The 12,778-nt window shown below is 43.2% G+C and overlaps 1 protein-coding gene across 7 annotated transcripts in view; it reads left to right on the top strand.

Annotated features, from left to right (window-relative positions):
* LOC115169670 (5'-AMP-activated protein kinase subunit gamma-2) overlaps positions 1-5,350 on the top strand; it is a 63,113-nt gene extending 57,763 nt beyond the window's left edge. For 6 of the 7 annotated variants that reach the window (XM_029725533.1, XM_029725532.1, XM_029725535.1 and 3 more), the window contains 8 exons: positions 78-123; positions 207-261; positions 408-534; positions 736-901; positions 1,040-1,077; positions 1,214-1,360; positions 1,456-1,549; positions 4,386-5,350. In XM_029725533.1, the coding sequence (XP_029581393.1) occupies positions 78-123; positions 207-261; positions 408-534; positions 736-901; positions 1,040-1,077; positions 1,214-1,360; positions 1,456-1,549; positions 4,386-4,417 (705 nt within the window). In that variant the 3' untranslated portion in view covers positions 4,418-5,350. Of the gene's footprint in view, positions 1-77; positions 124-206; positions 262-407; positions 535-735; positions 902-1,039; positions 1,078-1,213; positions 1,361-1,455; positions 1,655-4,385 lie in introns of all 7 variants that reach the window. The other variant, XR_003870900.1, reaches the window with a different exon arrangement.
* The last annotated feature ends 7,428 nt before the right edge of the window (positions 5,351-12,778 follow it).

Here is a 12,778-nt window from a genome sequence, read left to right as displayed (position 1 = left end):
TGTTCGACATGTGAAACCGATGATGGATTTCTGTACTGTGTTTTTGTAGATATTAATATAGTTGTGTTGTTTTATAGGTGCAAATATATGAGTTGGAAGATCATAAGCTTGAGACGTGGAGAGGTATGTAACAAGCTCTGGTTTATATTATGACATGAAATGACGTGTACCGAACATTGAACTCGCATCGTTTTCCCTTTCCACAGAAGTATATTTGCAAGAGACATTCAAACCTTTAGTGAACATATCACCTGAATCAAGGTAAGGTGTTGCTGCATAACAATGGCTATTATACAGTTGTGAATGTGTGTATGACTGTTTGCCATGTATGTGGTTTGAATATACATACCTGCAAAGAAAACGCCCGCATTTTCTTTTAATGTGCGTTTTTGTCTCTGTCTTTGAAGCATATTTGATGCAGTGTATTCCCTCATCAAAAACAAGATCCACCGTCTGCCTGTCATCGACCCTGTTACGGGAAACCCACTTTACATCCTCACGCACAAGAGGATCCTCAAGTTCCTCCAGCTCTTTGTAAGTCTAAAACCATTACTGACAACCTGACGTTAGGTTTTATGATAATACACACTAGTCCCATTGGGGAAGAATATAAGAAAAACTGTCTTTCTTGAAACAATAAACTGACAACTGTTTTACTTGAACACTGCCCTTGGAGTTGGAGAAGGTGAGAAGAGAAACCGAAAGTGTCTCTCTCGCTGTGTTGTGTTGTTCCAGGTGCGCGAGATGCCCAAGCCAGCCTTTATGAAGCAGACCCTGGGAGAGCTGGGCATCGGCACCTACAAGAACATAGCCTTCATCCACCCTGACACGCCCATCATCAAGGCCCTGCAGATCTTTGTAGAGAGGAGGGTGTCTGCCCTGCCTGTGGTGGACGTATCTGGTACATGTTACTGTAAAACACCTTGAGACAACTGTTGGTCAAAGATGCTTTAAAGGGTCATTTGATTGATCCATTGATTTTAGATTCAGTTTAACTCTCGTGGTGAAGCCTAATGGTTATTTTTCAATCTCCTCACAGGGAAAGTGGTGGATATTTACTCCAAATTTGATGTCATAGTAAGTGGTGGTTTACTAAATATTGATGATGTTAATACAGCTTGGTAATCGCGTGACTTCCCTCTTAACAATATATTGTGAATATTTTCCTTCTAAAATACATCCATATGAGTGTGTCTATGTATCATGTGTGTAGAACCTGGCAGCAGAGAAGACCTATAATAACCTAGACGTCACCGTGACCCAGGCCCTGAGGCATCGCTGGCAGTACTTCGAGGGGGTCATGCAGTGCCACAAGCTGGACACACTGGAGACCATCGTGGACAGGATTGTCAAAGCGGAGGTGAGTTCTAACACACACGCCTCTCTTCCTCTCTTTTTCTCTTTCTCTCTAACTTTGTGTGTGTGTGTGTGTGCGTGCTTGTGTGCGTGTGTCAGGTCCATCGGTTGGTGGTGGTGGATGATCGCTCGGCCATCGAGGGCATCATCTCCCTGTCTGACATCCTGCAGGCCCTGGTGCTCAGCCCAGCAGGTATAGACGCTCAGCATTCCTAACTACCCTCGTCCTACACCTGGACCCTGAGCTCCCTCCCTACCTCCCCACCCTGTCCTGTCCCGCCCTGTACCTCTCACACAGGTAGGACACAAACACAAACTCTGGTCCTTGCTGGTTGGCACACACATGTGGATGGCACGTGCCTGTGCTCGTGAGCTGTCCTGTATTGCCAACTCGTTATGGTGTAGTATGGGCTTGGCTGTGTGTCTGTGTCTTGACTCTGGGCCATGTCCTGTCCTTTCCTCCTACCCTCAGATTAAAATCAAATCAAATTGTATTTGTCATATGCGCCGAATACAACACGTGTAGACCTTACAGTGAAATGCTTACTTACAAGCCCTTAACCATCAATGCAGTTTTAAGAAAATACCCCCCAAAAAAGTAAGAGATAAGAATAACAAATAATTAAAGAGCAGCAGTAAACAACAATAGCGGGGCTATTTACAGGGAGTACCAGTACAGAGTCAATGTGGAGGCTATATACAGGGGGTACCAGTACAGAGTCAATGTGGAGGCTATATACAGGGGGTACCGGTACAGAGTCAATGTGGAGGCTATATACAGGGGGTACCAGTACAATGTGGAGGATATATACAGGGGGTACCGGTACAGAGTCAATGTGGAGGCTATATACAGGGAGTACCAGTACAGAGTCAATGTGGAGGCTATATACAGGGGGTACCAGTACAGAGTCAATGTGGAGGCTATATACAGGGGGTACCAGTACAGAGTCAATGTGGAGGATATATACAGGGGGTACCAGTACAGAGTCAATGTGGAGGCTATATACAGGGAGTACCAGTACAGAGTCAATGTGGAGGCTATATACAGGGGGTACCAGTACAGAGTCAATGTGGAGGCTATATACAGGGGGTACCAGTACAGAGTCAATGTGGAGGATATATACAGGGGGTACCAGTACAGAGTCAATGTGGAGGCTATATACAGGGGGTACCGGTACAGAGTCAATGTGGAGGCTATATACAGGGCGTACCGGTACAGAGTCAATGTGGAGGCTATATACAGGGGGTACCAGTACAGAGTCAATGTGGAGGCTATATACAGGGGGTACCAGTACAGAGTCAATGTGGAGGATATATACAGGGGGTACCAGTACAGAGTCAATGTGGAGGCTATATACAGGGGGTACCAGTACAGAGTCAATGTGGAGGCTATATACAGGGGGTACCAGTACAGAGTCAATGTGGAGGCTATATACAGGGGGTACCAGTACAGAGTCAATGTGGAGGCTATATACAGGGAGTACCAGTACAGAGTCAATGTGGAGGCTATATACAGGGGGTACCAGTACAGAGTCAATGTGGAGGCTATATACAGGGGGTACCAGTACAGAGTCAATGTGGAGGCTATATACAGGGAGTACCAGTACAGAGTCAATGTGGAGGCTATATACAGGGGGTACCAGTACAGAGTCAATGTGGAGGCTATATACAGGGGGTACCAGTACAGAGTCAATGTGGAGGCTATATACAGGGGGTACCAGTACAGAGTCAATGTGGAGGCTATATACAGGGGGTACCAGTACAGAGTCAATGTGGAGGCTATATACAGGGGGTACCGGTACAGAGTCAATGTGGAGGATATATACAGGGGGTACCAGTACAGAGTCAATGTGGAGGCTATATACAGGGGGTACCAGTACAATGTGGAGGATATATACAGGGGGTACCAGTACAGAGTCAATGTGGAGGCTATATACAGGGGGTACCAGTACAGAGTCAATGTGGAGGCTATATACAGGGAGTACCAGTACAGAGTCAATGTGGAGGCTATATACAGGGGGTACCAGTACAGAGTCAATGTGGAGGCTATATACAGGGGGTACCGGTACAGAGTCAATGTGGAGGCTATATACAGGGGGTACCAGTACAGAGTCAATGTGGAGGCTATATACAGGGGGTACCGGTACAGAGTCAATGTGGAGGCTATATACAGGGGGTACCGGTACAGAGTCAATGTGGAGGCTATATACAGGGGGTACCGGTACAGAGTCAATGTGGAGGCTATATACAGGGGGTACCGGTACAGAGTCAATGTGGAGGCTATAAACAAGGGTTACCGGTACAGAGTCAATGTGGAGGCTATAAACAGGGGGTACCGGTACAGAGTCAATGTGGAGGCTATAAAGAAGGGTTACCGGTACAGAGTCAATGTGGAGGCTATAAACAGGGGGTACCGGTACAGAGTCAATGTGGAGGCTATATACAGGGGTACCGGTACAGAGTCAATGTGTGGGGACACCGGTGTCAAGGTAATTGAGGTAATTATGTACATGTAGGTAGAGTTATTAGAGTGGCTATGCATAGATAATAACAGAGTAGTAGCAGTGTGGGGGGGGCTCCTCTGTTGTCTTGGTATTTTGTCTGCTTATAGTTTCAAATAATAAAGAAGAATGATAATTGATGTAAGATAAAGTGTTTGCATTTCTGTGCTTTGGAAGGAAATGCATTTGCTGCTGCAGCCATAATGCATTTGGAATTTGCTGGTGCATCAGTTCCCAGAATGAAAAATACAGTGAGCAAGGCTCATCATCAACTCAGATGTGAGACGTGATGAGAAAGAAACATGGAGCATCTTGCACAACTCTCTCCCTGAAGCAAAGAAGACTACTATTGTTATGTTGGGCATTAGTCTGGTCCCAGATCTGTTGGTGCTGTATAGGCAACACCTATTGTCATTGCTATGCCATAACAACAACCATAAGAGTTGTCTATACAGCACAATAAGATCTGAGACCGGACTAGTGGGATGTGTTTTTGTGTTCTCACATGTCTGTCCTCTCCTCCCCTAGATGCCTGCAGAGAGGAGGGCCTGCTGGAGTGAGAGGGGAAAAGCTGTGGGGACCACTGAGGTTGAAGGCTGTCATAAAACTTAGTATTCTACTTCTATGGCTTCAGACATGGGGCCCAGAGCCCTTGGTATTGATGCCCTAGACTTTGAAACCAGAAGGCTGGGCTGGACTTCACTGGACTGGATTGGACTGATACAGGGATGTAAAAGGGCTCTAATGCCTGAGGACCAGCATCTCTTTGTCTAAATGGAACTGGGCTTCATTCATTGTGGGAGGGTTATAGTAGGGTGGAATGATGACACAGGGTGAGGTTGAGCCAGTCTGGAGACTGTATATGAGAGCTATGTATATTTTGGTTTTGCTCTGTATCATGCTGCTCTGTCGTTGTTCCAGCAACAATGCCTATGATATTGACAGATATGGTCAAAGCGTCTTAGACTTGATGATACACACTTTAGGAGAAATGACAGGTTTTCATGCTTTACCTTGTAATGGTGGGAGGGGTTGTATTTTTATATGAGTAATATGCTGTGAAGAGAGACGGAACATAAAAAAAAGGCCTTATTTTAAGACGTGTTTTGCCTGCTTTATGTACTTGCAAAGGAAAATGGCAGATTCTGACCTGCTCACTACTGGTCTTCTGTGCTGTGGCCAGAGTACACAACTCTGACAAAACTCATCTCTGGTCTATTACTGGAAATAACAACGTTTTGAAGAAAAGTGCCAGAGAAAGCTTTATTTTTTATTTTTAAATCTAAGTTTAAAACAAATTATGTTAAGCTGACTAGTTTAATATTCTTTTTGTAAATATAACGTGGCAGGAAAATGTTGTATTCAAAGAAAATGTGTATTCAGAGCAAGATGACTGTACATGTGCAAGCGATAAATGACACTATAACAGTTATAAATGTTGTTCTTTACTTTTCTAAAAGCAGCAAAATAAACAATGACACTGTATTTTTATGTAATGTGTGTTGCTGCATATGTTCTTTTTTATGGTACATTTTCAACACATATTTAACTGTTTTATATTGAGTGAGCAAGAAAGCCAAATTAAAAGTGCTTGGGTAAATCAATTTGATATAATGGTAATCCTGAATACATTGATTGATGTAATATTTTGATAACCGCCATACACATTAATCATTTAATGTCATACAGTATAACACATTTCTTATGCTCTTCTCTGATGGAACTTATTTGATTGTCATGGCTATAACGCCTTCAATGATAATCATCGTTGCTTTGGATGTCTGAACACTGCCACCATCTAGTGGTGTGGCGCTGCACTGCAGGCATATCTGCACCTGTTCTAAGATTGACCATCACGCGTGTCCTGAGAGTACCCTTAACTTTGATGGCACCATAAACATATTTAGTCTGTGAGGCTCAGAGGAGACCAATGTCAGTTTGTGTTTTCCCCCTCGTCTTCGAAGCTTCATGCTAGAAACTATTGGAGGGCTCTGACAGAAATAGTTTACACATTAGGAAGTTGCTTCCATGATTTTAATATTTAAAGTGAACAAAATGTCTTCGGGCCATACACAGATCAGCAAACACCACCAAGGTGCCCCTCAAAAGCTGTTCTACTTCAGCTTTCAAGCAAAGGATACTCCCAAAACATTTCAAAGCATTTATTAAACACCAGCCACAAGATGACGGTGTAATATAAGCAGTATGAGATGCTAATGCTGCATTCATAACCAAGTTTACCACATACGACTGGGAAAATCCACTTCAACGCCACTCCAAGTCGTAATTACTAGTGGGTAACTCGTCTATTATCCCTGACTTTCCACCTCTCCAAAAAGTGACCTCTGACGTCACCTATTAATTAAATTACTATTGATAGCAGCATTTCGGCAGTTAAATGTAACAACAAAACATTATTTATTTAAAAAGATATATTACTATAGTTTACGAGCCCTCATTTGTTTACAAGCATAATAGCTGTACTTTTAGTTTATGGTTGACGCAACTTGTTGGCCATTAGCCAATCAGCGTTTCTCGAGATCAAAGCATGTGAATGCGTCCAACTGGCATATACGACTTCACAACTGGTAATTACAGTGCCTTCGGAAAGTATTCAGACCCCTTGAATTTTTTCACATTTTGTTAGGTTACAGCCTTATTCTAAAATTGATTAAATTGTTTTTTTCCTCATAAATCTTCACACAATACCCCATAATGACATCACAATACCCCATAATGACAAAGAAAAAACAGTTTTTTAGAAATGCTAGAAAATGTAAATACCTAATTTACATTAGTATTCAGACCCTTCACATAGTACTTTGTTGATGCACCTTTGGCAGCGATTACAGCCTCGAGTCTTCTTGGGTATGACGCTATAAGCTTAGCACACCTGTATTTGGGGAGTTTCTCCCATTCTTCTCTGCAGATCCTCTCAAGCTCAGTCAGGTTGGATGGGGAGTGTTGCTGCACAGCTATTTTCCGGTCTCTCCAGAGATGTTAGATCAGGTTAAAGTCCGGGCTCTGGCTGTGCCACTCAAGGGCATTCAGAGGCTTGTCCCGAAGCCAGTCCTGTGTTGTCTTGGCTGTGTCCTGTTGGAAGGTGAAACTTCACCCCAGTCTAAGGTCCTGAGCGCTCTGGAGCAGGTTTTCATCAAGGATTTCTCTGTACTTTGCTCCGTTCATCTTTCCCTCGAGCCTGACTAGTCTACTAGTCCCTGCCGCTGAAAAACATCCCACAGAATTATGCTGCCACCACCATGCTTCACAGTAGGGGTGGTGCCAGGTTTCCTCCAGACATGACGCTTGGCATTCAGGCCAAAGAGTTCAATATTGGTTTCACCAGACCAGAGAATCTTGTTTCTCATGGTCTGAGAGTCTTTAGGTGTCTTTTGGCAAACTCCAAGCAGTCTGTCATGTGCCTTTTACTGAGGAGTGGCTTCCATCTAGCCATTCTACCATAAAAGCCTGATTGGTGGAGTGCTACAGAGATAGTGGTCCTTCTGGAAGGTTCTCCCATCTCCACAGAGGAGCTCTAGAGCTCTGTCAGAGTGACCATATGGTTCTTGGTCACCTCTCTGATCAAGGCCCTTCTCCCCCTATTGCTCAGTTTTTCCGGGGAGCCAGCTCTAGGAAGAGTCTTGGTGGTTCCAAACTTCTTCCATTTAAGAATGATGGAGGCCACTGTGTTCTTGGGGACCTTCAATACTGCAGACATTTCTTCCCCAGCTCTGTGCCTCGACACAATCCTGTCTCGGAGCTCTTGGGACAATTCCTTCGACCTCATGGCTTGGTTTTTGCTCTGACATGCACTGTCAACTGTCTGACCTTTATATAGACAGGTTTGTGCCTTTCCAAATCATGTCCATTCAATTGAATTTACCACAGGTGGACTCCAAGTTGTAGAAACATCTCAAGGATGATCAATGGAAACAGGATGCACCTGATCTCAATTTCATGTTTCATAGCAACGGGTCTGAATATTTATGTAAATAAATAGTGTCGTTTCACGGCACTCCAAATGAGACAAGATGTTTTGCTCCAATTTTGCTCCAAATTCACCAACAAAACAGTATTTATTTATAGAAATGACATGCCATGTATTACCAGGCAGTAGATACAGGCATCTGCTAGTCTGTGTGTGGAGTAAGAATGGTACTGTAATCTCAATGGATCTTCTGGACTTTACTACAAAGGTAAAACTATTCTTTTTCTGGACACTGGTCTTAGATCAGTTTTACCCCCCTCTACTAACCGGCAGTGAGGAGGAAATCTCGCCAATACCTTGTAGCCTTAAAGCAAGAGGGCTTATCGGCTTGCTGGCCCCTTCCTGAACTGACAGCCCATCACACATGCACACACTGGACGTTCCCTTGAAAGTGTATGGGTGATTTAAAATTCTCCTTCTTCGGAGTGTCATGTATTTTATATGCATGGAGAGAGAGGAGTGTTCTCCTTTCATTCTTTCTCTCTCCCCTTCTGTCTCTCTTTCTCTTAGCATTAGTTTTACTGAATCATGCTTTTCAGTAATTGTGTGAAGGAGCACATGACCCTGGCCTTTGAAGACAAATGTGATATGAATGATGAGGGGAGAGTGTGTAAAAACCAGGCCTCGGGGCATTTGATTTTTACACTCGTCGCATTTAGCTGCACGAAAGAGCAGTCGGAGGGGGCGAGGACTGACAAGCTCTAGGTTTCGGAGGGTCGGCTTTGATGTCTTGTGGGGTGCGGTTGCTGTTCCTCTGCAGAGCCCCTAAGAATGGGAGGATGTGGGTCTCAGACAGCCATGTCGACCCAGCCACCCGTATGCACTGACTAGACAGCACATAGCCACACAGACAGGGAAAAGCACTATGATCACACCTCTGATAAAAGTCTCTCTCTCTTTCCCTCACACTCCCTCTCTTTCCCTCCCACTCCCTCTCTCTCTCTCCCTCCCTCCCTCTCTCTCTCTCCCTCCCACTCTGTCTCTCTCTCGATCGATAGATGTAGTAGTGCACAGACATGGTGGATGAAATATTTGAGACAATTAAAAAGAAAAATGTTAGTCACAGAGAGTTATTCCATAAATGTAATATAAGAAACACCTTCCTAATATTGAGTTGCATCCCCTTTGCCCTCAGAATAGCCTCATTTCGTCAGGGCATGGACTCTACAAGGTGTCAGAAACGTTCCACAGGGATGCTGGCCCATGTTGACTGCAATACTTCCCACAGTTGTGTCACGTTGGCTGGACGTCCTTTGGCTGGTGGACCATTCTTGATACACACGGGAAACTGTTGAGCATTAAAAACCCAGTAGTGTTGCAGTTCTTGACACACTCCAACCGGTGCGTCTGGCACCTACCACCCCGTTCAAAGGCACTTAAATCTTCTGTCTTGCCCATTCACCCTCTGAATGACACATATACATAATCCATGTCTCAATTGTCTCAAGGCTTAAAAATCCTTCTTTAACCTGTCTCCTCTCCTTCATTTACACTGGCTGAAGTGGATTTAACAAGTGACATCAATAAGGGATCATAGCTTTCACCTGGATTCACCTGAGTTGACTTTGTATTTTACTCTTAATTAATTATGCACTGTCTCTATGCACACTCACAGGGCCCTACACACTACGCACACTGATACTCCAACACACATACAAACACTCTATCATTTGCTCACACACATAATATGCACATACATTTCTACTGACTCTACAAACACCCACTCACATACAATCATCATATACACTGCTGCTACTCTGTTTATCATGTATCCGGTTGCCTAGTCACCTTAACCCTATACATATCTACCTCTATCGATACAGTATCCTTACACATTGTAAATATGGTACTGGAACTGACCCTGTACATAGTATGCTTACTTACTTTATTGTGTTCTTCTTATCTTTATATCTTGTGTGTTTTTGTTCTGCCTTGTTATTTTTGGAATTACATTGTTATTGATTACTGTATTGTTGGGTTTAGAGTTTGCAAGAAAGGCATTTCACTGCACTTGTGAGTGCCATTAAAACTTGAAACTTGGTCAGTCATGGAAAGAGCAGGTGTTCCTAATGTTTTATACACTCAGTGTACTGTATATCACAAGCCAAAACAATACCAGACCACATGCAGAAACACACATCTCAGACTGCAGGAAATATGTGGTTTATTGGGAACAACATGATCCCAGCTAGCTTATTGTGAGTACATACTTAGCAGTAAACAACGGTAATGCATTTTCTTTCACCTTTTTAAGTGCCACAGGCTGAGGATTCTATTTACAACGCTACAACCATGGTGTCAGGTAGGCTACAATCATTTAAACAGAATTACAGAAGGGAACATGGAAAACCATTACACATCTTTGAATTATGAACAAGTTAATGACTAATTATCTAAAGGTCTGGACAAGACTACAGTACTGAAAAAAAGGTTTTTCTATTTTTCTATGTACATATCCATTGAGGGTTTATCATGAGTAGGGGGGATTCACAACTAATGTTATTGTAGAAAAAGAATAGTACCCATGGTTATGATGATAGAATCTAGCAGGTAAAAAGCACAAGATGTGGAGGCTGTTTTCTGCCACTACATAAACTTGAGAAGGAATTCATAATTATGTTAACAATTACCATACATACATATCACTAAAGCACAGGTTACCATATATACAGTTGGGTGCATTCGGGTGCTACAGTATCTACTGAAACGTTATGAACAACACCAAGCAGGCTAATATTTACTTGTGCCCCAAATGATGTCCTATTTCCTACATAGTGCACTACTATTTACTGGAGCCCCACGGGCCCTAGTCAAAAGTGATGCACTATCAAGGGGATAGGCTGCCGTTTGGGACGCATTCAATGTCTTTACAACAACCCTTCCACAGATAGACTGCAAAATCTGACTCTGACACTCTTTGAAAGGAGTAAAAGTGAATTGGCATGTGTTTATCTCTTCATGCTACATCTTCATATTCTATTAACACAACGTTACTTACAGGTTAACTTTGGTTTACAGCTTTCTATAACGATACTGTATCTGTGTGGCAGTTTGAAGCTGTGAGTTAAGTTAAATCAGGACTATACAGTTTAGCAGCGTTAAGCCAAAATGAACACGTCTTACACAGAAAGTCACTATTCAATGTTACGTTCGATACAATAGCAGCCCCAAATAGTGTATTGTTCCATTAATAAAACTAAAGATACAATTTCTCTAGACACTTGAGTGTCTCCATGATCTTAACTTGTTGTCCCATCTATGATTTAAATATCTGTGTTCTGGTACCGCTCAATAAATAAAAATCAGAAGTTGGTATATGTAACATTGTCCTATTCTGATATACAGTAAATATGGGTACACATAGTGAATATTAATTCTGTGAAAACGTCAGATTACCTTCTTTTTTTTGCATTGATGTAAGAAGACATTAATGAAGAATGAGATTTTTTTTTGATTTTTTGTTAAAACAAGTGACAGTCTACACATGACAGTCTACACATGACAGTCTACACATGACAGTCTACACATAATTTAGATGATTCAACAACATGCTCTTTACACTTATCTACATAAACATGTGTGTGTGTGTGTGTGTGTGTGTGTGTGTGTGTGTGTGTGTGTGTGTGTGTGTGTGTGTGTGTGTGTGTGTGTGTGTGTGTGCGCGCATGTGAAAGAGAGAGCAAGAGAGTACATATTATGGATAGTAAGGGCTATATTCAATCCAGATCTCCAAAGTTCAGCGCAAAAGCCCAATTGAAATTTAAAGGTAATGTTCCCGCATTGGCGGAGACTGCATTCACGGTAAACGCTGTATATGTCGGCTCAATCAGAAAATACCTTTACGTTTCTGTCACGCCATCTGTATCGCTTCAGCGATACGGATTGAATAGAGCCCTAAGCTTTTCCGAGACGCTAGACAAACACATAAAACATTATTGGAAATGATTGTTTACTCTGAAGAGATGTTGTGCTCTGTGCCAGCCGGTGCCAACCTCACAAAGGGTGCTCAAATATCTCAGTTACTGGGAATACAATGGACACCACTTCACTCGAACACAGTACAGAGTCTCTGTGTCCAACAGGGATTTTTCTTGCTGTGAGAGTTTGATACGGTTCGAGATACTGTGAGAGGTGCACACTGGGATTTACTGTGTCTCCAACATGGTCGTCCTAAATGTGGAATCAACCATTAACGTGGCCTGTGGGGAGGGCCTCTTGTCCCCTAGCTAGGAGCCCAGCAACAGCAGCAGCTGGAGGACACATGTTCTAGGAGAATTGGCGGTTTGGTTCAGTCCCCTTATAGCAGTGGCTTGGCTTGGGTGAGGCCATGAATTCTGGTCAGACATACTGTACAGGCAAGGGGGGAGAGAGAAACCAAGAGAGATAGAGAGAAAGATAAAGAGAACTACAAAGAGAGGCAGCCAGAGACATCCAAAATGCTGACACAGTGAGTGAGTGACGTGAGGCCAAACTGATCCATGCCTTTCTGGGAGAGTCAGTTCTTCCTGCAGGCTGTAGTGGCTGTAGTGGTGTGTCTAGCTTCTGGAGAGGGAGGCTCACTGTCACTGAACCTATGGAATGAATCCACCTCTTGTGTTTGTCCCCAAGCATTGTCTGTTCCTAAAACTCCTTGTTCTCTTTCTGTGTGCCCACATTGACTCTCTTCTCTGCTCCCTCTTTTTCTTTCTCACACGTTCTCTTTCTTTCTCTGTATTTACCTCTCTCCCTCTATCCCTCTCTGATCTCGACTAAGCCAGAAACCCAGCTAGGTGGGATCATATTTTTCACTTTCTGTCAGTAACATCTGATTATTATTATCTGACCCTGCTGGTCATCTATGAACGTTTGAACATCTTGGCCATATTCTGTTATAATCTCCACCCGGCACAGCCAAAAGAGGACTGGCCAGCCCTCAGAGCCTGGTTCCTCTCTA

The sequence above is a fragment of the Salmo trutta genome, chromosome 31 (assembly GCF_901001165.1).
Source record: "Salmo trutta chromosome 31, fSalTru1.1, whole genome shotgun sequence".
Classification (NCBI taxonomy): Eukaryota; Metazoa; Chordata; class Actinopteri; order Salmoniformes; family Salmonidae; genus Salmo; species Salmo trutta.
Note: the sequence above shows the minus strand (reverse complement) of the source record. Positions and strands in the feature narration are given on the sequence as shown.